Source organism: Rhinoraja longicauda, chromosome 12 (assembly GCF_053455715.1).
Source record: "Rhinoraja longicauda isolate Sanriku21f chromosome 12, sRhiLon1.1, whole genome shotgun sequence".
Lineage (NCBI taxonomy): Eukaryota > Metazoa > Chordata > Chondrichthyes > Rajiformes > Arhynchobatidae > Rhinoraja > Rhinoraja longicauda.
The window spans coordinates 33,597,408-33,621,038 of NC_135964.1; the positions used below are offsets into that span (position 1 = coordinate 33,597,408).

Sequence of the window (23,631 nt, forward strand, 5' to 3'; positions counted from 1 at the left end):
CGATGTGATGAGGGTATGAATTGAGACTTTTACATTTCTGCTAAGCCTGCTATCCAAATTTGAGCTCTCCTTGGTTGTGCGTCAGGTTGCAGGTGCTGACCCTGACCTTGGATCACCTCCCAGTGGAGGCTCAACACTGCTTTAAAGGGCTTCTCCAGATTATGAACACCCCATTTATGTACAATCCACACATATGAAAAAGTGTTTGGAAGTCCGGAGGGATGGATTTACCAGCTGCTGAGGGACTGCAGACATCTTCCGCTGTGTAGGAACTTGGTTTATGGCATTCTGTCCTTGATTGGCCTATGTTCTCCCTAAAGATATTTCCATGGTGACCACATTTCCGACTTGCGAACTATTCGGGCTACAATCAGTTCTCAGGAACGGAGCTCCGCCGTAACCTGGGGTGGACCTGCATACAGGTTTGTGGGGTTTGGATGGCTTTTGTGGTAGTGGGTGCTGCACTACATGCAAAATTTCCTCCTAAGGGTTTAAGGTTCCTGGGCAATTCTGCTTGCAATGTTGTTTCTGTGAGAAATGTGGCACCGCTGCATACAAAGCCGTATACTTACAGAACCACTGGGCCAGTTCTTGCCAGCCCACTTCCTCCTCCTGGAACCATTGCCCCACTGGCCTCTCAGCTCACAGTGTCTGTACCTACCTTGCTGGATGGGCTTGGCTAAACTCACTGGCCTGACACCTCCCGGACTCCAGCTGCAATTGTGGCTGGAGTGCCTGCCGTGAAACAGAGATACCATGCCCCCAAAATGCTTTGAAAACTTGGGCAGCCAACAATGCAGATTATTGACTATAAAAGCTATAACTGATTAAAAAAATTGTGTTGAACATCTCTGATAGAGATATTTACAATTGTAGACATTTAAAAGGAATAAACAAAATTGCAAATAATATTAAAGTTCACTAAAATACTTAAAACTACAAATAATTAAAAAAATATTAAAATAAAGAAAAATAATTTAAATTACCTTCCCTTTTTGCACATTTGTCCAGCACTGCAATCCCTATGGTAATCAAAAGGGTCTTGTTGGGTTCTTAATTTCTTGTTCTACTGCCTTCCCTCCCTCTGTTTTGGGTGTTATAGGCCTCCATAATCACTGGCAAAGAACAGCCTGAACTGTTCTTACAAGTGGAGTTGTTCTTCATTAATTTAATATGTTCCCTGTCATTAAGAAGATATTTGCTGGCAGACACTGCGGAGCAATTATAAACAATTATATCCAAGTACATACTTCCTCCCAGAAGTCGGAATATTTGGATGTGAATATCAAATATTCCAATAGCATTTCACTCACATGTCTATTTGCCTGTCTGACAGATATTGTGCCATGTTTAAAGTTCTGAAAAGCACACAGATACAATAAAAAGTTCTTACCTCCATTGTAAGTAAATTATACGGCTTTAAGGGAAGTTCAACAAAATAGAAATGGAGCCTGCACGGGCATGATGGGCCTAATAGCTAGTCTCAGCGCTGTGAGATTGTGTTATATGAGTGGAAATGATATTTCAGATGAATGTATACCTTTCCACTTTGTTTCATAACATGCACATTATGGAGATAAAACAAATATTGACTCTGTTATAATTGGAAAGTAATATTGCAACTATTACCACAGTCTGCAAGGAAAAACACACAAACTACAATGAATTTGAGATATTGCAACCCATTAGAGGAAAATACACGGAATGGTTAAGGAGGAAAGAAGGCAACCTCAGTTCACTCAATTAGGGAGATCCTGCCAATGTGACTTCCAGTTACTCTTGCAGCTACCTTGTCTTTATACCACATGACTACCAGCAAGACAGTAATAAACATTATCAATTTCTTATCAAGCGATTCCTACATTTCTATGTTCTTAGCTTCCTCAGTGATTCCAGAGAGTTTACTTCTGCCAATTTATGAGATACTTATTTCACGCTTACATTTATGAGGATGTTGCCAGGACTTGAGGACCTGAGCTATAGAGGCTGGGCAGCCTAGAATTGTACTTCTTGGAGCACAAAGACTGGGGTGATCTTATAGAGGTGCATAAGATCGCGAGGGGAATAGATAGAATGAATGCACAAAGACTCACCCAGAGTAGGGGAAATCAAGAACCAGAGGACAAAGGTTTAAGGTGAGAGGGGAAAGATTGGAACCCGAAGAGTAACTTTTCACACAGAGGGTGTTGGGTATAAGGAACGAGCTGCCAGAGGAGGTAGTTAAGGCAGGTACAACATTAAAAGACATTTGGACAGGCATGTGGATAGAAGGCTATGGACCAAACGCGGGCAGATGGGACTAGTGTAGATGGGGCATCTTAGTTGGCATGAGCAAATTGGGTTGAAGGGCCTGTTTCCATGCTGTATGACTTTGTGACTCTGTCTTGACTTTTCTCACACCTATCTTAAAGTCACGTTGAATGGCAGAGTAGACTTGGTAAGTTTCATGTAATTTATAATTTTCTCCTTCTGTTAATTTAAATGCATTGAATGGATTTTAAATATTTTCTCGTATTTTAAAAAATATTTCCATTTTCCCAAATTGTTAAAAATTAAAAATATTTCTGAGTATGAAAAAAGGTCTCAACCCGAAACGTCGCCTATCCATGTTCTCCAAAGGCGCTGCCTGACCTGCTAAGTTACTCCAGCACTTTGTGTCCTTTTCCATTTTTAACAGGTCTTGAGGTGTTGAAACTGATTGATGGTCAGTTCAACCTGAGGCAGGTGATTATAGTCAATTCCACTCCAGGAGTCCTGTCCAATATTGCTCGAGCTGTTTGGATTGGTGGCTGTTTCCCTGTCGAAGTTTGTACCAGCCTACCCACTCCAGGTAAGTTTAGATTGGTGAGCAAGGGCAGCAACTCCCCAGTGGCTATGCATTGAATACCTTAAAGGCTTTCTTGATCACTGCTGCTCAGTGGTTAAATATATTTAGTGTTGGATCCATGAAGCTCGGCCTGCTCCATTGCAAGAGAGAGGGCAAACACATTGTAAGAACAACATCTTATATTCCGTTTGGGTAGCTTATGACACGATGGTACGGACACTGGGAACATAGAAATTTTAATTTCTTATTAAAATTCTAATTAGAAAAATAGAATTTTCTCATTTCAGGTAGCCCACATCGGTGTTGTTCTTTTCCCACACACAATCACTTGTTCACCTTGGTTTCTTCTCCGTTTCTTCACCTTTCCCATCCCGTCCCCACTTTGCCACCTGGCTCCATCTGCCTATCATCCACCCGCACCACCTCATCTGATTCTACCCAACACCTCCCAGCCTCTGTGCAATTTCCCCACGCACGGCTGTATATTGGCAACTTTTCCTCATCCCAGTCAGTCCTGAAGCGAGGACTCTGCCGAAAACATGGATACGTACCGTTTCCCTGCACAGATTCTGTCTGATCTGTTGAGTTCTTCAAGTGTTCTGTTTTTTGTGTCAGCAACTGCAGTTTCTTCCTTAGCTATTTGAGCTATTATGAAACATGTCTTTTATTTATTTTGTTCTTCTGATGTGTGGGACTTCTACTGGTAAATTCCATCTGCCATTATCCTGCCCACTTGCATTCCTCAATGCATTTTGTAATTTTTTTTAAACCACCTCCTCTTACTACATGACATCTATCCCTGCAAAAATAACCACTTAGAAAAAATTCTATTTTTCCAATTAGAGTTTCCAAACCAAGTGGTGCAGATTTAATGCTACCCCATCAGCTGCAATGGAAAACTAGCACGTGGTTGCTTTCAACACTGAACAGCTTTCTTAACTACACATATCCTAATCATTTTTTATTTAAATCCATAAGATTTTGCATGTAGATGAGTGTCCACTTAAATTGATCCCGTGTCTTATTAATTTGTGCAGATGTGGGTCCAGTAATGTCAGTCAGTCGTTAAAGAGACTCAATTTAAAACATTATTTCATGAGGGTTATAAGGAGCAGGATTGGGAACACTGTGGTCTTGTCTGTCTCTGACTCAAGCTGTTGAAACCCCTTCTATGTCAGATGGGCAGCTAAAGGCTTTCCGACCTTGGCCAGTCTGCAAGTGCTCTGTGGCCTCTTTGGGACATTCTGGGTAGGAAGTAAACAAACAGCAAATAACTGAGGCCCCTTGGACTTCTGCCATTGAAAATCCCCAAGCCTGAAAGTTAAGTTTGTAAGTGCTCTTATCTTGGCTCTCACCTATGTTAAACCGGCTTCAGGTTAAAGCTAATCTCAATAAAAATCATAACTAGTTTGACACTATTCTCCACTCCAAAGTAGCATGGCATGTAGTTCACCTGACACAAATAATCATTCACTTTTTTTCTGCTGCTCAGCTGAGCTATTGTTCCCTGAATTTCCAAACATTTGATTCCCAACTATTAGTCTTTGCATGGATCTTTGTCAAAAGCCAGTTAAATATCAAGGTACACATATCACAGTGCTTCCACGTCTAAGAAGGTGTGTGCTTCCTCAAAGAAACCAGGGGGATTGACCAGATAGTTCCTGCCCCTTCTAGATCCATGTTCGCTGCTATTAAACGATTGTTATTAAGAGGTGGCCCACTCGATTAGGTCAGGTCATAACAAAGAGTAATTGGCCCATTTTGCTTTTGCCTCCTGTCATACTTTATAGAAAATAGGCACTGCATTACCTTATTTGCAACCTATTAAAACATCCCCAGTCTTCAGTGACTCCCTCAAAATGAGATCGGTGCCACAGGTCCTCCCCCTTCTTTTGCAACAATCCAGAATGTTAACAATATTTTAACAATGATGTTTGAAGGATAAATGCTGACCAAGACACCGGGACACACTTCCTTCCCTTTAAATAATACAGTGGACAATTTATATCCTAGTAGGAGGAAAGAGATGCCCCAGTTTGATGCGTAGGAAGGAACTTCAGATGCTGGTTTAAACCAAAGATAGACACAAAATGCTGGAGTAACTCAGCGGAACAGGCAGCATCTCTGGAGAGAAGGAATGGGTGATGTTTCGGTTGAGATTCTTCTTCAGACTAGCTAGTTAGTGAACCAAGAGCTCAGGTTATATGCTTGGACCATAGGCTTAAAGGCAGACATGATTTCAGTGACTGAAGCTTCATTATATGCTCATAGTGAAAGCAATGCAGTAACTGTTATCAAGCAGGAAACGCAACATCCACAGAAGCATTGAGGTAGATTATCATATAATATGTTTAACGATTAGCTGAGAGCCAGACACACACAACGCTGCTCCTGCTTTTACTTGAATGTAACTCTGGCATCCTTTGGGTCCACCTGAGAGGCCAGATGGAGCTTCCGATTGACATCCTAACTAATCCGAGATATAGTTCCTGTCTCTGTTATAAACTGTTTTCAGAACTGTTCCTTGCAAAGTGGGTACATAGAACATTGCAAGATGGAATGTTAATGTCATCTTTCTGGCAAGGAGTTTCATTTCAAGAGAAGAAAGCATGTTTAAATGTACATCTGCAAGGGTTCACATCAGCAGTTTGTCCCTGCTAAATTCATTTTGTATTTTTCTGGTCTGCTTGATAACTCAGTGATTATTTAATGAGGAATTGCATAGCCAAGAAGTTCCTGTCCTAGAAATTCTTTACCGCCACAAAAGGTATGTTAAATTGCCACAGCGCAGGAAGCCCACACCCATAGTTGTGCTTGGCAGCCTGCCAACTATTCTATCACAGGCAAGGTCCAAGACTTTTCCATTGAAGAGCAAGCAGTGGAGAACTGTTAGCCCTTAGATAGCAGACAGGAAGGGTGGGTGTTGTGTGGGAGGATGGGGAGTGTGTTGGGAGAGTCCTTTGGAATGGAATGGGCAGAGTCACACCCGTTGGGACTGAGTAGATTGGAAAATCAAGGGTTAGGTCAAAACTTCAAGGGTCATGGACATGACTGGGTGGGGATGAGAATAGTGGGGTAGTAGGTAGTGCTACTGCTTCACAGCGTCAGCAGCTCCTGTTAAATCCTGACCTCTGGGGCTGTGTGCATTGAGTTTGCACACTCTCCCTCTGATCACTCAAGTTTCCCCTGGGTGCTCTAATTAGTTTAGTTAATTTAGAGATACAGCACGGAAACAGGCCCTTCAGCCCACCGAGTCTGCACTGACCAGCGATCCCCGCACATTAACACTATCCTACACACACTAGGGACAATTTACACTTATACCAAGCCAATTAACCTACAAACCTGTATGTCTTTGGAGTGTGGGAAGAAACCAAAGATCTTGCAGAAAACCCACACACGTACAAACAGCATCCATAGTCGGGATTGAACCTGGGTCTCCGGCGCTGCAAGGCAGCAACTCTACCGCTGCGCCACTGTGCCACCCCTGATATTAATATTAGGATATTAATATTGTCCCATATTCCAGAGACATTGTATGATGTTATCAATTACAAGACCCCAGCAGCAGCCTCTGTAATTATAGTCCGTGGCGCAGCGGTAGAGTTGCTGCCTTACAGCAAATGCAGCGTCGGAGACCCGGGTTCGATCCTAACTACGGGTGCGGTCTATACGGAGTTTGTACATTCTCTCCATAACCTGCGTGGGTTTTCTTCAGTTTCCTCCCACACTCCAAAGACGTAAAGATATGTAGGTTAATTGGCATGGTAAATGTAAAAATTGTCGATAGTGGGTATAGGATGGTGTAAATGTGTGGGGATCGCTGGTCGGCGCGGACCCGTTGGGCTGAAAGGGCCTGTTTCCGTGCTGTATTTCTAAACTAAATAAACTAAACAAAACTAAATTAGAACAACATATACTGGCATTATTAAGGTAGTTGGCCTATTTCATTGTCCTTAAGTTAAGGATGACTTTTAATGCCTCAGGAAATGTAGTGGTGGTACTAGTCTGTTAAATGAGAGGATTAAAGGGGCATAAATATTCTCAATGCTGAGGCTCCAAGAATTCATAATTTGGGCAACAGCATCAATTTAAATGTGTTGTTCTTGAGCCTTAATGAATATGCAGTATATTATTTTTCATGTGAAAACATGAGTGCCTTTGACTCCATCTCGGTCCAGCTTTGCCATCACTCCTGAGTGACAAGCAGTCAAGAGGACCATATCCCATCTCGAAAATAACAGGGCCTCAGGAGCAGACAGGAAACTATCTCAAATTTTAAAACTTAGCAGCGAAGTGCTTCAGGCACAAATTCATTGTTCATGTCTAGGAAGAGGTGGGTAATCATATGGCTTCAGAGATGCTTTAAATGTCTGCCAAAAGAAAAGTCCAGCTGAACTGTCTTTTCTGGGTGTGAAGTTTCTTTTTGAATCGAACAGGGTAATCTGTACACATTAGGCTCAGTGAACACACATTGTACTCAGCAATAACTCCAAGAGGATTGCAGGCCACAATACCGGCAAGGATACATGGCTCTTATCAATCACACTACAGACTTTGACATCATCAACCAGAAGACATCATAGAGCTTCCAAACTGGGTGACCCGGATAAATTCATCTCCATCTTACTTTTATTTCGTGATGGCATATGAACCCTGATCCTCACCAATGGCTCCACAATGGAGCCAATCTCATTGAGGAGTGGTGGGCATTTCTTTACCCAATACTTGTCTCAATCTTTCCCATTGCAAGTTGCACCACGCCTCCAACCTACCTCCTCAGGGAGTGCAGCTAATCTTCAGAACTAACCATCTCCCTCTAAACCTTTTATATCCATGTACTTGTCCAAATTTCTTTTAAATGTTGTTATAGTACATGACTCAACTATGTCCTCTGGTAACTCATTCCATATACCCACTACCCTCTGTGTGGAAAAAGTTGCCCCTCAGGTTCCTAATAAATTTTTCCTTCCCACCGTAAACCTTTGAACTCTGGTTCTTGATTCCCTACTCTGGATTAAAGATACTGTGCATCTACCCTATCTGTTCCTCTCATGATTTTGTACGCCTTTAAAAGATCACCCCTCATTCTCCTGCTCTCCAAGAAATAAAGCTAAAGATAGACACAAAATGCTGGAGTAACTCAGCGGGACCGGCAGCATTTCTGGATAGAAGGAATGTGTGACGTTTCTGGTCGAGACCCTTCTTCTCCCGAAACGTTACCCATTCCAGCATTTTATGTCTGCCCAACCTCTCCCTGTAGCTCAGGCCATAAGTCCCTGCAACATTCTTGTAAATCTTCTCTGCATTCTTTCCAGTTTAACAACATCTTTCCGAAAGCAGAGTGACCAAAACTGAACAGAATACTCCAAATGTGGCCTCACCAACATCTTGTACAAATCAAAATAGAGTGCTATAATTCAGTAACAAGTTCACCACACCCTCAGTAGTTGAACTGCAATATACATTCACGATTGCTTGTAGGCTGCCATCATAGACTCATTCACTGAGAGGATAGTCAAGAGAAAGGTTGCCTGCCCCACTGAACTCAGCACTGAGGCCCTAATTGCACTCAGTTGGCTACATTGGGCAGTCTATGCTACTCACAAAATGGATATGATGCTCCTTATACTTAATTATTTAATGATTTAGTAGCAGACTAGAGACAGAGAAGGGTGTGACCATGAGGAATATTAAAATGGAGCTTCTGCTTAATTTGGGAGCTGATGTCGGTCAGGAAGCCCAGGGTGAATGGGGCGTAGTGCATGTCCAGACTCATAGATACGTGGTTTGGTTGTTCTTAAGCTTACAAAGCATGGAATAAGAAAAGTTTACAATGATTTGTTTGGACTAGTCAAATATAGAGGTAACAAAGGTATAAGCGATTCAGCAAAAGATTAACTGAGGTAGAAGTGAAGTATGCAGTTGGAAATTGGTGGTCTTAGCATTGTACATGAACTCAATTTGAAATAGATTATGATCATGATAACGAACTGTCATTGTCAGACATTTAGCAGGGATCAGCACAGATTTTTAATGGGTACGGAAGATGATGGCTTTGGTCTTTCCAATTATAAATTGGAGATAATTTCTGCCTATTCATTATTGGTTGTTGGACAAATGATGTGTCAATTTAGAGACAGTGTAAGGATTAGGAGGCATTGGTGAGGTAGAGCTGGGCATTTATCACATGAAAACTGGTAATGTGCACCAAGTGTAAGGAGCACCAAGTGTATGGAGCATCCAATAATAGATCTATAGCAGAGGAAGAGAAGCCACAGAGGGTGATTGCCTGGCCTAGAGAAGGTCGGTAAGGATGGAACCAGTTCCACTCAGCTGGATAACAATGGAAAGGCAATGGAGGAGAATGTGTAGGAAAGAACTGCAGATGCTGGTTTAATTCGAAGAAGTGTCTTGACCCGAAACATCATCCATTCCTTCTCTCCAGAGATGTTGCCTGTCCCGCATCTTGTGCCTACCAATGGAGGAGAAAGTTCTATTCAGAAGTTCCATACTGGTTAAGGAGGGACTGATTACCGTTGTCACAATCAGGCAGAATATCATCAGTGACTTAAATAAGAGGATGTTTGGGGACAATGGAAGACTGGAAACCCGATCGAAGGAATTCTAACAAAGTGCTTTGGAAAAGGGAACTATTTCCCTTTGTGCTGACACAGTAGCCAGGAATGGGATTGGTTGCTCAACTAATTTGAATCACTGGACCGCACAGTTTTACAAGGGTTAAGAACATCAAAACAGGAGATGTGGATGATACTATCCGATTAATATTTGCATGACGTGCTTTGAGAATCTTGAAAGGCATGAGTGTGTTCACAGGTGTTGAATGAGGGATCAATATTGAACTAAAATTTTATGTGTAACTTCCCCTTTCTTGCCATGGGAGCATTCTGGGCCAACTCAGGGGAAACTGTTGAAAGATGGCACCGAGGGCAGTGCTGCAGTCCCTCAGTGTGGACTGAAATGTTAGCCAGCGTTATAAAACCAGCTCAGTAGTCTGAATAGTTGCTGGAAATAAAATTAACAACAGTAATAAAGCAGCAAATCCTCTGTATGCATCAAATAAATTAAAAACAAAACTCCAATGAAATGCCCTGGTGTCCCTTCCCTAAATGGCATTGCAATTTCCAGACAAGACACGTCCAAATTCCAATTTGCTTTTTTTGAGTTTTTCTTCCAAAATGAAGTCTATTTTTTTTTGGTCTTAATAATCGTAACTTTGTATCCAAAGATAATTTAAGACGACAGGAGGATGGAAAAGATGCATTTTGTCAGAAGAAAGGCGGCTTAACAGGAGGCTTTTCTTGCTTTGGGATTGGCTCTGGCAGGCCAACATATTAATAATTAATTACCTCACGGAGAGAGAGAGAGGGAGAGAAAAAAGTTTTATGCAAATAGCCATACCAATAGGGAATGAGGCAACGATCCTGGCCCGACAGCGACCCAACATGGAGGAGCAGGGGTAGAGTGAGAGCGAGAGCCATGAAAGCGGCGTCGGGCGCCTGGCGCGCGCTGAGTGCAGCCTCGAGAGCCGGCGGTTTGGGACGAGGTGATTAGGGGGGGCAGCGAGATGCCGAGGAGGAGGTCGAGCGGCGAGCTGCCCCTGCCCAACGGCTGGGAGGAAGCCCGCGACTTCGACGGCAGGGTCTTCTACATCGACCACAACACCCGGCTGACAAGCTGGATCGACCCGCGGGACAGGTAGAGGCGGCGGCGGCGGCGGCGGGGAAGGGGTTGGCTCGGCTCGGCTCGGCTCGGCCCGGGGTGTGGGGGTTGTTGAGCGAACCCCGACATGGGACACGGGGGCTGATGTCCCCTAAAGTTGAGGTGTCTCCAATCTGGGTATATATGGGGCGGCGGGTCTCGTACACGCGAGCCGACTGGGCGCCAGCGATCGGCTCGCATTGACAACTCCCAGGCTGTCACTGTCGGCCGCTGTCTCTAACTTCTTTTCCAGTCAGACTTCCATCACATTTTTTAGTTTGGCCTCTCTCCCCCTCTCCCCCTCTCTCCCCCTCTCTCCCCCTCTCTCCCCCTCTCCCCCTCTCCCCCTCTCCCCCTCTCTCCCCCTCTCCCCCTCTCTCCCTCTCTCTCCCCCCCCCTTCATTGGAATTTGGTTGCATCACCCTTCCCTTCTAACACTAACTTCTCTCTTCACTTTGGTGCAATTTTTCCCGATTGTTCGTGGCGATTAGCTTCTCTGCCCACTTTTTAACACAAAAATAGTTTCTCTTCCCTGTTGAACAAGTTTCAAATTTTGCTGGAATTGCCCGTTATCACGTTGTCTGATCTGTTCTGCCAATGCTGGTTATTGTTTGAAAATTTTCCTCTTCCCCACTACCCACCCAAATAGAGGAAATTCCACATCCACATCCTGCTATTTAAATTTGTGTGTGTTTATTTTTTCCCCCTTCTGAATTCTGTGCTATTCATATTCAGACTGGTGCCAAAAGTTGTAATGGGATTAGAATATTCTGTAGTCTTTATTGGGAGAAAGATTGGGAATGGCCCACAACAATTCGGGCACATTCTCAGCCTGTCCTGTCCGTTCATTGTTAATTTTTGGATCTAAAACAGATTTAAATTCTTTATGCTGCTTACACTGGCTAGTGTTTTTTTTCCCTGTGGGGTGCGGTGGGGTTGTGCAGAGATTTCTTGTGGTAATCCAATCTATGGAGCTGTCTGGAAGATTCCTGCTATCTGTGTAGGTGCAGATTCTATTCCTGACAGAGAGAATTTATTGCAAAACTGAAGAGAACTATTTGTTCAGAAAAACCAAAGTTATGAACAACGTGTACAAATTGTCTAATGTACATGGAATACTTTGAGCAATGGCAACCTTCCAGCAGATGTTTTCATATCATTTTTTCATGGTGTCAGCTTGTCAGTGTGTAACATGGTACAATCGAATGGTATGTTTAAAAAAATAAAAATTAAAAATAAAGAACTTTTTATCGTTCAACATGACCTTGGGATGGCCTACAGCTCTTAACAGCGAATTATTTTTTAAAGTATGTTTAACTTTTTCTTTTGTTATATGGGTCATGGGATTTTATTGAGAGTTCATATTTAGTTAAATTCTTTTATAGAAGCTGCCTTTCAATATTTTGGAGGAGGTTGTGATTGTTTTCAGCAAGCATGCTGTATATAAATTAGCTTGTGCATTTTCTCCATTCTAGAGCATCATATAGTTGAAAAGTACTTTGTTGGATGTGAAGTGCTTTGGGATGACTTCAGGTTGTGAAAGTTATGGTGCAATAAAATTACTTGAAAATAAAATAAAAATACAAGTTCAAAATAATTCTTCAATTTGCAGCATCATATAACAACCATTCATTATTGTTGCGAACGTATTTCAGTGGAAACTGAGGACATTATATACTATGACCAAGACTGATATCAAGTGAAAAATATATTTTACATTTTATCCCTGATGAAAACAAGTTGTCTCTCCTGCTCATCTCATGTGAAATCCTAATTAATTGGAGATAACAGTTGCAGATAGACTTGGAAAGAAAATATTAATTTAGTTGTACCTTTTGTGACTTTAACTTTTCTGAGTTAAATACAACTTTATCTATTCAACTCTGGTGACTCTTACTATATGCCATCAACTATAATCAACAAGGGATCTGAACGAATTATTCAGATCAATAACTTGCCTAAACTTAGAAATGATCCTGTATTACATTTCAAAAAGCAGATATGTGGTTTGTATGAATTTAAAAAAAACCTGTGTCCCTATTTAGCAATTTAAAAATAATACATTAATCAAATGCTTCTACCCTTTTTAATCATACATATTACAACTATAAAAATAAATCTGTCTTATGTACTTCAGGTTCATGTTATATAATTAGAAATGGATTAGAAGATACTGTAATGCAAAATATAGGCAATGTGCAATACATGATGTGAGCATGATACATGTGTGTAACTCATGTGCTATGAATTGTGAAATTGTATCAAATTACATTCAATTATTTTTTGATATTTGTTTAGCTCTGCTGAACAGAAATAAATTTCCATCACATTATTAACAGTATTTGCAATGAATTATGTTTTTCCAAGTTGCATTAATAAACTGTCTGAAATATTTTGAGGATGCATTGATATGGAGGGTTTTGCATATCACATGTGTACGACTGGGTGAATTCCTGGAAGGGATGCTTGGATCTGTTGTGCTGGGAGCAGAATATAAAGGCCTTGAAGGGGCAACATTGGCAGGGCTTGGACTCTTTCCAGTTTTGCCTTGATTAAGCAGGTGGATAAGATGGCTTCTGGGCCAGTAGCAGGCAATGTCAGCCCATTGTGGTTCAGGCTTGTTTGGGTAGGAGGTAAGAGGGTTATTATATGTTCACTGAAAAGACTGGTTACATTTGGGACCTAAGGGACTTGATAGAAACTCTGGTACTGAGGTGGAGAGGGTGGGGAAACGGGCATGCATTCTGTACTGGCCTAATTGAAAATGGTTAACCAAGCATCAAGGTCCAGAATGACCAGAAGGGTCGATAAGGGGCTCAGCAAGCTGGCTGGGAGTCTCCCTGGTTCCTGATCTGATTGGTTCCAGCTGACCGTGCGGCTGATGAGATTACACGTGAATTAATCAGCAAAGCCCAAGGGGGATCCCTGGTGTGGGACACAGATAGACATTCCGACTGGCAGAAGACTTTCAAAGGGACCGATCTCCCCAGCACCCCTGTGCTGTAATTTGGAAGTTATCAATAGTCTGTTGAGGAATTACCCTTAATTACTTTGCAGGGTAAAAACATAATGTTGGGCGGTGTCTCCCTTTCCATGTCACTTTGGTAGGTGGACCCTTAAGAATACAGTAGTAAAGCCACGCACAAAGAAGTTGTGATTTAATTTCCTTTGTGGCTTGCACTCAGTTATTTTGTAAGCAATTTTTTTCATACATTTTGGAATATTGGTTCCTCAACGACAAACAATTGCCCGTGAGAAGCATTAACCACAGCTTTAAAGGTCTGCTTTACAAATACTTTTACTAATTTGCAGCTTATAAGCAGCAGATGCTGATGAGTGTTCACTGGTTACCAGGCAACTTGATGCATAGTATCTGATGTCATGGTTGCCTGTGCGTGAAGTGAAGTGTGCATTTAAATGCAATGCTTTGGTGTTTGAGGCCATCGGCTCGCTTTGACAGCTGCTAGTCTGGCCTCGAGATACAGATGTCACTATAATAGGCCAGTGTCAACATTTACAATGATCGTAAATAGGTCGGGATATTGGAACAGAAGGCCATTCAGCCTGTTTCCAAGGTGCATCAGCCAGGACCCCATGTGGCAAAGCTGTGCGTGAGGTTTTGTGTTATGATGGTGAAGTTGATGAGGTCGGTTGTAACTGTTCCACAGTAAGGCATCTCAAAAATATTTGGTGTGTTACAACAGCAATAGGTCTTCACAAATACTGTACAGTAGCAATGACTCAGGACATCTTGAAAGGAGCAACATAATCATGACCCCTTTGCCAGAGAATTGCCATCCCTTTTTACGGCCATCCTGCTCTTTGGTATTGGTTTAATATTACAGATACATGTTAAAAGTTAGTCATTTCAACATATTTCAACCTGTTTAGAAAGAACTGCAGATGCTGGTTTAAATCGAAGGGAGACACAAAATGCTGGAGTAACTCAGCGGGACAGGCAGCATCTCTGGAGAGAAGGATCAGTATGAAGAAGGGTCTCAACCCGAAACGTCACCCATTCCTTCTCTCCAGAGATGCTGCCTGTCCCGCTGAGTTACTCCAGCATTTTGTGTCTACTTTCTATTTCAACCTGTTGCAGTTAGTGATTTGCTCTATCAGGACATTCTGTCTCCATTAAATGCCACATATAGTAGACATTGTTGTTGAATTAAATGAAAAAAAAAGCTGATATGAATGGCTTCCCTTATCCATTGCAAATGATCCCTTATCCATTGCAAATGATCCTTTTTCCACATTATGCAGTTCTGTCCACTTACATCCATCCTGATGTTCTGTCCGTTGTCACATATCCCAGTCTTTCATTGATCATTATTTGCATTGCTTTTGCCAAATCTACACATGAATATCTTCATTGGTGCACGTAGTTCAACTAATATCTTTGAAGATTTTTTAGGCAATTTTTTTTTGTGGAAAATGCTATCTTAGTTCAAAATTTAGCAGTGAGTGCTTAAACAAACCTTTGTAGGATTCTTCCATTTTCAAAGGCAAAATAAAGTTTTTAAATAGAGCATTTTCCAAACTACATGACTTTAGTGTAACAATGGAAATGTATGGATTTTTCTTTAATTGTTGACTGTAATTGGAGCTCCTGTTATGTTCTTTTACTGGAACATTTCAGGTGAGTTGTGGTTGCGTTTTGCCTAATTCAAGAACTCTTTCACTTGGTTTTAAAAGATGTTTGTCCACCGAGGAGATTCTCAACTCCTCCAGGTGTTTATCCCCACAACCAATGGCATTTCATTACAGGCGACCCCTGCATGATGGCCTTTCGGGAAAATCGCGCTTCCTTAATTCACCAGTCTTTAGTTACCCTGATATTTATTAGATAGAATAAAGTTTACTCTCTCAGAATTTGGACAAAATCCTTTTTTCAATCAGTGTTTCTTTTGCATATATGTGCATATGTGTGCATTGTTATGAATGGTGGGCTGGCCTTGGGGTACAATCTCTGCACCTGAAAAGTGAGGTCCAAAGCATCTTGCATGTCCACTAGTGCAGTTTAGAAATAAATCACTTAACACATTTATTCAGTACAGTTAAGATAGGTTGGTGTGTACATGGAACGAGCTGAGAGATGAAGTGGAAAAGGCAGGTACAGATTATGGCATTTAAAAGGCAAGGATGTTGTGAGGACTTGAAGGTCTGAGCTACAGGGAGAGTTTGGGCATGTTTTATACCTTGGAGTGCAGGAGGATGAGGGATGATCTTACAAAGGTGTATAAGATCATGAGAGGAATAGATGGGGTAAATGCAGAGTAGGGGAATTAAGAACCAGATGACATAGGTATAAAGTGAGGGGGGGCAAAGATTTAATTGGAACCTGAGGGACAACTTTTTTTACACAAAGGGTAGTGGGTATATGGAACGAGCTGCCAGAGGTAGTAGTTGAGGCAGGTACTATAACAATATTTTAAAATTTAAAAAAACATTTGGACAGGTACATGGGGAGGATGGGGCTAGAAGTATATGTGCCAAATGCAGGACTAGTGTAGAAGAGGTATGTTGGTCGCCATGCTAAAATGGTGCTGAAGGGCCTGTATCACGGTGACACTTGAACAAGTACATGGATAGGAAAGGTTTTGAGGGATATGCTCAACAGGGACTAGCTTGGTAGTGAACATGGTAGCATGGACAAGTTGGGCAAAAGGGCCTGTTTCTGTGCTTTATGGCTCTTGGATTATAAATAGACCTCTTAAACTTCCTCTGTGGTTGATGAGGAATCATTTATTAAATCAGGAAAAACATACAGCATGGAAATGGACTCCTTGGACCACTGGTCATTGGTATTAGTTTATTATTGTCACGTTAAAAAGCTTTGTTTTGCGTGCTATCCTATCAAATCATACTATACAATGAGTACAATCAAGCCACACACAGGTACAACATAGTGCAATGAGAAAAATGACTAATGTGCAGAATATAGTGCTACAGTTTTACAGTATTGCAGCTGTAGAGCAAATGTTGAATAAAAAAGTGAAACGACAGCAGTGAGGTAGATTGGAATTAAACTCTTGGATTATGAAGATTGGAAGTTTGAGATTCCACTCTTAGTTTATGAAGATTGGGACATCGGGATTACACCCTTAATTAATGGGTTAAATGATCTGTTTGCACTGTACCCCTCTGCTGTCCAGTGAGCTGGATTTGGCTTTCTTATGATGGCAATGCTCTTTGCCCATGCAAGTGAGAATTTGATGTTGGTTTGGATGCTCACTAAAACATTGTTTTGTTCCAAAGGTACTGGTTGCATTCAAGAAAATCAGGTTTATGTTTTTTGTAGAGTTTCAGTTTTGGGGATACGGCGTGGAAACCGGTCCTTCGGCCCAAAGAGTTCAGGCTGATCATTGATCACCGGTTCACACTAGTTGTATGTTAACTACTTTCGCATCCACTCCCTACACACTAGGGGCAATTTACACTGTCAAGTCAAGTCAATTTTATTTGCATAACATATTTAAACACAACCCACGTTGACCAAAGTGCTGCACATCAGTCCAGGTACTAAAAAAGAACATACAATAGCACACAGACCTAACAACACAGACATAAACAGTTTACTGTGCCCCTTCAGAGGGCCTCAAACGCTAGGGAATATAAGTAGGTTTTGAGCCTGGACTTAAAGGAATCGATGGAGGGGGCAGTTCTGATGGGGAGTGGGATGCTGTTCCACAGTCAATAGACAATAGACAATAGACAATAGGTGCAGGAGTAGGCCATTCAGCCCTTCGAGCCAGCACCGCCATTCAATGCGATCATGGCTGATCACTCTCAATCAGTACCCCGTTCCTGCCTTCTCCCCATACCCCCTCACTCCGCTATCCTTAAGAGCTCTATCCAGCTCTCTCTTGAAAGCATCCAACGAACTGGCCTCCACTGCCTTCTGAGGCAGAGAATTCCACACCTTCACCACTCTCTGACTGAAAAAGTTCTTCCTCATCTCCGTTCTAAATGGCCTACCCCTTATTCTTAAACTGTGGCCCCTTGTTCTGGACTCCCCCAACATTGGGAACATGTTTCCTGCCTCTAATGTGTCCAATCCCCTAATTATCTTATATGTTTCAATAAGATCCCCCCTCATCCTTCTAAATTCCAGTGTATACAAGCCCAATCGCTCCAGCCTTTCAACATACGACAGTCCCGCCATTCCGGGAATTAACCTAGTGAACCTACGCTGCACGCCCTCCATAGCAAGAATATCCTTCCTCAAATTTGGAGACCAAAACTGCACACAGTACTCCAGGTGCGGTCTCACCAGGGCCCGGTACAACTGTAGAAGAACCTCTTTGCTCCTATACTCAACTCCTCTTGTTATGAAGGCCAACATTCCATTGGCTTTCTTCACTGCCTGCTGTACCTGCATGCTTCCTTTCATTGACTGATGCACTAGGACACCCAGATCTCGTTGAACTCCCCCTCCTCCTAACTTGACACCATTCAGATAATAATCTGCCTTTCTATTCTTACTTCCAAAGTGAATAACCTCACACTTATCTACATTAAACTGCATCTGCCATGTATCCGCCCACTCACACAACCTGTCCAAGTCACCCTGCAGCCTTATTGCATCTTCCTCACAATTCACACTACCCCCCCAGCTTAGTATCATCTGCAAATTTGCTAATGGTACTTTTAATCCCTTCGTCTAAGTCTAGGAGCTGCAACCACAAAAGCGCGGTCACCCCTGACCTTAAGTCTAGACCACGGGACAGTCAGTAGTCCCAAGTCGGCCGACCTGAGGGACCTGGAGATAGAGTGGTGGGTTAGAAGATTTTTGATATGGGAGGGCAAGCCCGTTTAGGGCTTTGTATGCAAATAGGAGGAGCTTGAAATCGATTCTGTACGGTACTGGGAGCCAGTGGAGAGAGGCCAGAATCGAGGTGATGTGGTCCCTTTTACGGGTACCCGTCAGAAGTCTTGCAGCGGCGTTTTGGACCAATTGCAGGTGGGACAGGGATGATTGGCTGATCCCAGTGTATAGGGAGTAGCAATAGTCCAGGCGGGAGGAAGTGAATGCGTGGATGATTTTTTCTAGATCTCTGGCCAATTTCCTAGATTCACTGGACAATTAACATCCAAACTTGCTTGTATTTGGGATGTGGGAGGAAAAGGTGCACCTGGAGCAAACCCACACGGTCACAGGTAGAATTTGCAAATTCCATGCAGACAGTACCCGGGTTCAAGATTGATCTCTGGTCTAGCAGCTCTACCAGATGCACCACTGTGCCACTCCTATGTGTGGCCTTACAGGTAGATGAGACTATTTGAAGAGCCTACTAAATCTCTCTGATTGATCAGGTCAATTTAAAGTGTGTAAATAAACTGATCCAAATGAAAAGCCAGGAAGATCAGATGTACTCATTTCACAAAGATGTCCAGTATGTAACTAACCTAACCGAGACTGCATTCAGTAATCATATAGCATTCTAAGTTCTTTGTGTTGGAAGGCAAATTAGAATGTGGAAGTTACTGAAACCGTGGCACTCTGAATCTGCTGTGTTCAATCTAAATGGGATGTCAGTGAAGTTAAAGGCTCCAGAGAATGCCTTCTGTGAGTTGCAATAGTTAATTGCTTCCAACCTGAGAGGGAAAGCAGGTAGTGTCGTCTGTCTGTCTGCGAATGCAGTACCTTGAAAGCAATCTGCCAGATTTCAATCGCGCTTTCAGCAAGGTTTCAAGAATCAGAACCTCAGCTAGGCATGTTACTGGACTGTGTCCAATAACAACGCCATGGCATGTGATATCGACATATACGGGAGGTTATTGTTTCAGTGATTAATCAAATTTTGAGTAGTGACATGTTCTTATTACCTTGTTAGTGGTCCTTAATCTTTTCTACTCTTTTTATTTTAATAAGGGAGTACTTGAAGATATGTTGAGAATGTTACCAACCCATCCATGACTGATACCAAGTGGCATGGATGCTGCTCTAAAGCCTGTAACAAACATTGCATTGACTTTCGTTGTGAAATGTCAGTGGTTTTAATGCTGATACAGGCCTTATCCATTTACATATCAATCCTCAACCATGACATTACATGAAAATGTTTAAAGTTTAAACCTTTTTCAAAATACCCATATGCTGAGAGAATATTTTTTGCATCTTTTATTTTATACATACTAGTTGTATAAAGCTACCGTTACGGTTTACCTCACCAGTTTATACTTAAGCTTAATTTTATTTGCACATTAGATGTCAGCCTAGACCAAATGGCTAGACCCTTTTTCGAGTCGCAGAGAAGAACAGCATGGAAACAGACTCTTCAGCCCACCAAGTTCGTGCCCTCCCCCACATTCCCATCGTCTCCCCTGGATTCTACCACTCGCCTGCACATTAAAGACAATTTACAGGGGCCAATTAATCTACCAACTTGCACATTTTTGGGATGTGGGAGTTTGGTGGAGCACCCTGGGGAAAGCCACTCCATCACGGAGAATGTGCAAACTCCATGCAAGCAGTGTCTGAGGTCAGGATCGAACTTGGGTTTCTGACACTGAGGCAATGGCTCTACTCGTTGTACCATTCTTCCGCTTTGAGTTAAGAACAAATGGGAGTAAAACCTCTTTGATTAACAAGCTCATATTCCAGACTGAAACTCCAGTGTTGCACTCTGACAAGTGATGCTATCCGGAGAAGGTTTAAGGTAAATGTTTCCTCACCACAATCTGGAGTGGGTTTGGTGTAATTCAGTGCCTGAGATAATATTGGAATAGGCAGCAAGGCAACAGATTGGTCCATTAAGCCTACCTATACTTATGAAGTCTAGGCCATCATGGCAAATGTCTCCTCTCTTCCACAGTCATCTAGTCTCCAAGAAGGAGCAGTGGAACTATTTAAAAAGTGAAGTAATTAAACTTGGTGCAGATGGAGTGAATTTCCGACAGGCGTAGGTGATTACAACCAAGCCAATCGATAGTTTTGAAATATAGTAGCACATATCTATTGCAATTCATTTCATAAGTTATTTCTGATGATATTTTGATATCTGTGGAGACCATTCAGGCAATAACCTTGCATTTATTGTTCTAGTCAGATATTTTATAATTTAAAAAAAATGTTGTAACCTAAACAATACCTGCAGCCAAAAGATGCTTTGATCAGGAAAACTTTGTAATTGGTTGATTAATGGATGGTCAGATTGTTTTATGATCAATCATCATTTTTTTGTGTTTCTGATTCTTTTGGTAAACCATGATCTAATTCACTGCGTTTCTGGCCCAAGAGTCTGAAAGCTTTGGGGAAAAAATACCTGCCATAGGATATTGATAAACCCTGTGGATGTAACTCACTCAGGACACTTCATGGGTAAACTGACGTATAAACCTTTTGTAGAATTTGAGGGATTATTTTTTTTTTATCATTGTTGGCGGACTGAACACTTCCAGCTGAAAACTAGTGTGGTTTAAGGAGACACTTGTCTGTGTTTTAGATTCTGATCTTTATGTTATATTTGCATATGTAATCGCACACATGCGGCACACAAATGGCTGTTATCAGGTGCCAAACCTCATTGCAGTTCAGCAGCATTATGTCATTTGGGACCATGCAAACTTTTGTCAACTTTGCGTCCCATCACTGCAGCATTAATAATAATCAGAATAAACTGGAAGCCGCAAGATATGTGTTAGACTTGAAGAGGATCCGCCTATGGAGTGTGTCTAATATTTTTGTGTTTGCACGCACTTTGTCAGATAAGAATGACACAGGATCTGACTTTCATAGTTCCTTTTATGGCTTTGGTGTCTCATAGTGTTTTGCTTCCATTGAAATATTTCCAGCGTTGAGTGGCAGTTGTAATGTTAGAAATCTGGTAATGACTTAGTGCACATCAAAAACTGCAATGAGCTAAAGACCAGTCTTCAACAGGGAAATGCTCACCACAGGATAAAAGATAAGGGATTATTTGAGATTGGACAGAGGTGGGCTGCTAAATTGTTTCCAGCTAAATAAGACTTTTCTTTCCCTTCTTGCAGCTTCAGTTATTTGGAGAACTAACTTCGCGCGCTGTCTTTTTCTCTAAATCTAATCTTTTATCCAGACTCTCAACTGTGGAAGACCTTGTCTCCCTCAAATTTACTTCCCTGTTTGCACAGGTTGTGTGTACAGGAAAACTTGCAAATCTCTTGGGAAATTACGGACTTTCAAGGAAGGAATGGGAACAGCCTTCTACCTCCACCAAGCTCTGCCATGGCAAGAGATTTCAATACAGTGTCTATTTTAGAAGTCTGCTGATGTGCAAGCCGGCAATGTGGTCTGCTCATCGAACGTCAACTGAGTGCATGTAGGATCCCTCTGTTGTTTCCACAGTTGGATTGCCTCCTTTCTTAAAGGATGTGGGAGATGAGGTTGTGTTTCTGCGACTGAGGTTCCTCTCTAAGGTTTTAGATCTTCAGCCGGAGTGCTCTCTGTTCTTGAAGCCTTGTTTCTCATGGTGCAAGGTGCTTCCATGAGGTCTTATGCTTATCAAATTATGCACCAAGCCAGGAGGTAGATAGGGGGGTTAGGAGTGCTGGTGTATGTTCTCCACCCAGTTACTGTCGGGTGTTCTGGAACACAACCCAGGGAATGCCGCTCAAAGATGGCACTTGGCTAGAAGATGGGCTATTGATGGAGAGTGAAAGATGACTTGCAGAGGGGTGGGTTGCTGAAGTGGGACACAGAAGGTGTGGTGGCTTGACAATTGTACTTTAATTGTACTTGTACATCACTACACTTGTGCAAAAACCTGACGTGGGTGTTGAGAGAACGTGTGTGTAAGGTTTGGAGGGAGCAATCTGAGGGAGGGTGAAAGCCGATTTGGGGGCGGAAGGGCCCCCCTGTGGAGAGATTCGGGGAAAGGTTTGAGTCAAAGAAGGAGTCCAGCGGTAATGGTTGAGAAGTGGGTTTGGGGAAGCTGGGAGGTTACATGCCTACATGTATGCACGTGTTTCTGAGGGACTGCATGCATGTACACATGCCTACATAAAGGTTAATGCCCATGGAGCAATGCCTAATCTGCAATCAATCTCCTTGTCAGGGGACCTGACCTGACTCTGTCAAGCCTCCAACTAACAGACATCTTATGCTAAAATAAATTGCCTACAGGAATCTTCCTGTCCGCCGTGTGAAGATCAGTTGCCTTGTGGATAGTCTCAGCAGAGACAGGGTTGCACCTGCCTTTGTTACTGTAGCCAAAGAATCTGGATATTCTGGCCTCAGAACGACCTTCTCAAAGGAGTGCACCTTCTGGAAGGATAAACTGGAAGAAAGACTTGTGCGGTTAGTTTTGCTATCAACAGTGATCTAAACTGGCATTTCACAACCTCTCTCTGTGGGATGTGAATGACATGTACAGTCAAGTCAAGTCAAGTCAAGTCAATTTTATTTGTATAGCACATTTAAAAACAACCCACGTTGACCAAAGTGCTGCACATCTGATTAGGAAAAAAAAAAGAAACTTGTGTATATTGTGTAAACTTTTTTACTTTGGCAGCACCCTTTTGTGGCAACTATTTGCATACCTTGTGTATGCAAGCAAAGAATCTCACTGTGACTTGTCACATTTGACAATAAAGTATTCAGTAAAGTATTAATTCATTCAGTCATTGCATCCTCGTCCCTGTTCACTCTAAAATATGGATCAAGCATTTTAGTGCCATCAGTAGATCTCCAACTCCTGATATACAGATGTGGTCAAGGAGGTCTTCTGTCCTGATCCACATCCCAGAGAGCAGTGGACTGACTCCTAAGGTGGACCCAAAAGCTGGAGTAACTCAACGGGACAGGCAGCATCTCTGGAGAGAAGGAATGGGTGACTCTCCTTGCTTGCTTCATCGCCAGGTTCAGGAACAATCTAGTGCTCCATGACATACCTGCTTTTGAATCATCTTTTGAATGAGGTTGCTTAGTTCCTAACAATGGGTGGAAAAAAATTGATGGGTTGAAAGTCATGAATCATTGACATGGATTTGTAGAGAACTGAATCAGTCCTGTTTGGATTAATTTCCTCACTGTCATTTAAGAGACTAGTGTTCCACTGCTCCGGGTTGATTTTCTCCCAGGGATTTGCATTAATACATCATTG

At 42.2% G+C, this 23,631-nt stretch overlaps 2 protein-coding genes across 3 annotated transcripts in view; one reads left to right on the forward strand and one right to left on the reverse strand.

Moving 5' to 3' along the window:
* The window catches only part of LOC144598890 (claudin-24-like), a 72,262-nt gene that overhangs the window by 14,395 nt on the left and 34,236 nt on the right, over positions 1–23,631 (reverse strand). The gene's annotated exons all lie outside the window — the stretch shown is intronic.
* The window catches only part of wwc3 (WWC family member 3), a 180,111-nt gene continuing 166,738 nt past the window's right edge, over positions 10,259–23,631 (forward strand). The window contains exon 1 of the mRNA XM_078409450.1: positions 10,259–10,546. Coding sequence (XP_078265576.1) covers positions 10,416–10,546 — 131 coding nt within the window. The 5' untranslated portion in view covers positions 10,259–10,415. The remainder of the gene's footprint in view (positions 10,547–23,631) is intronic.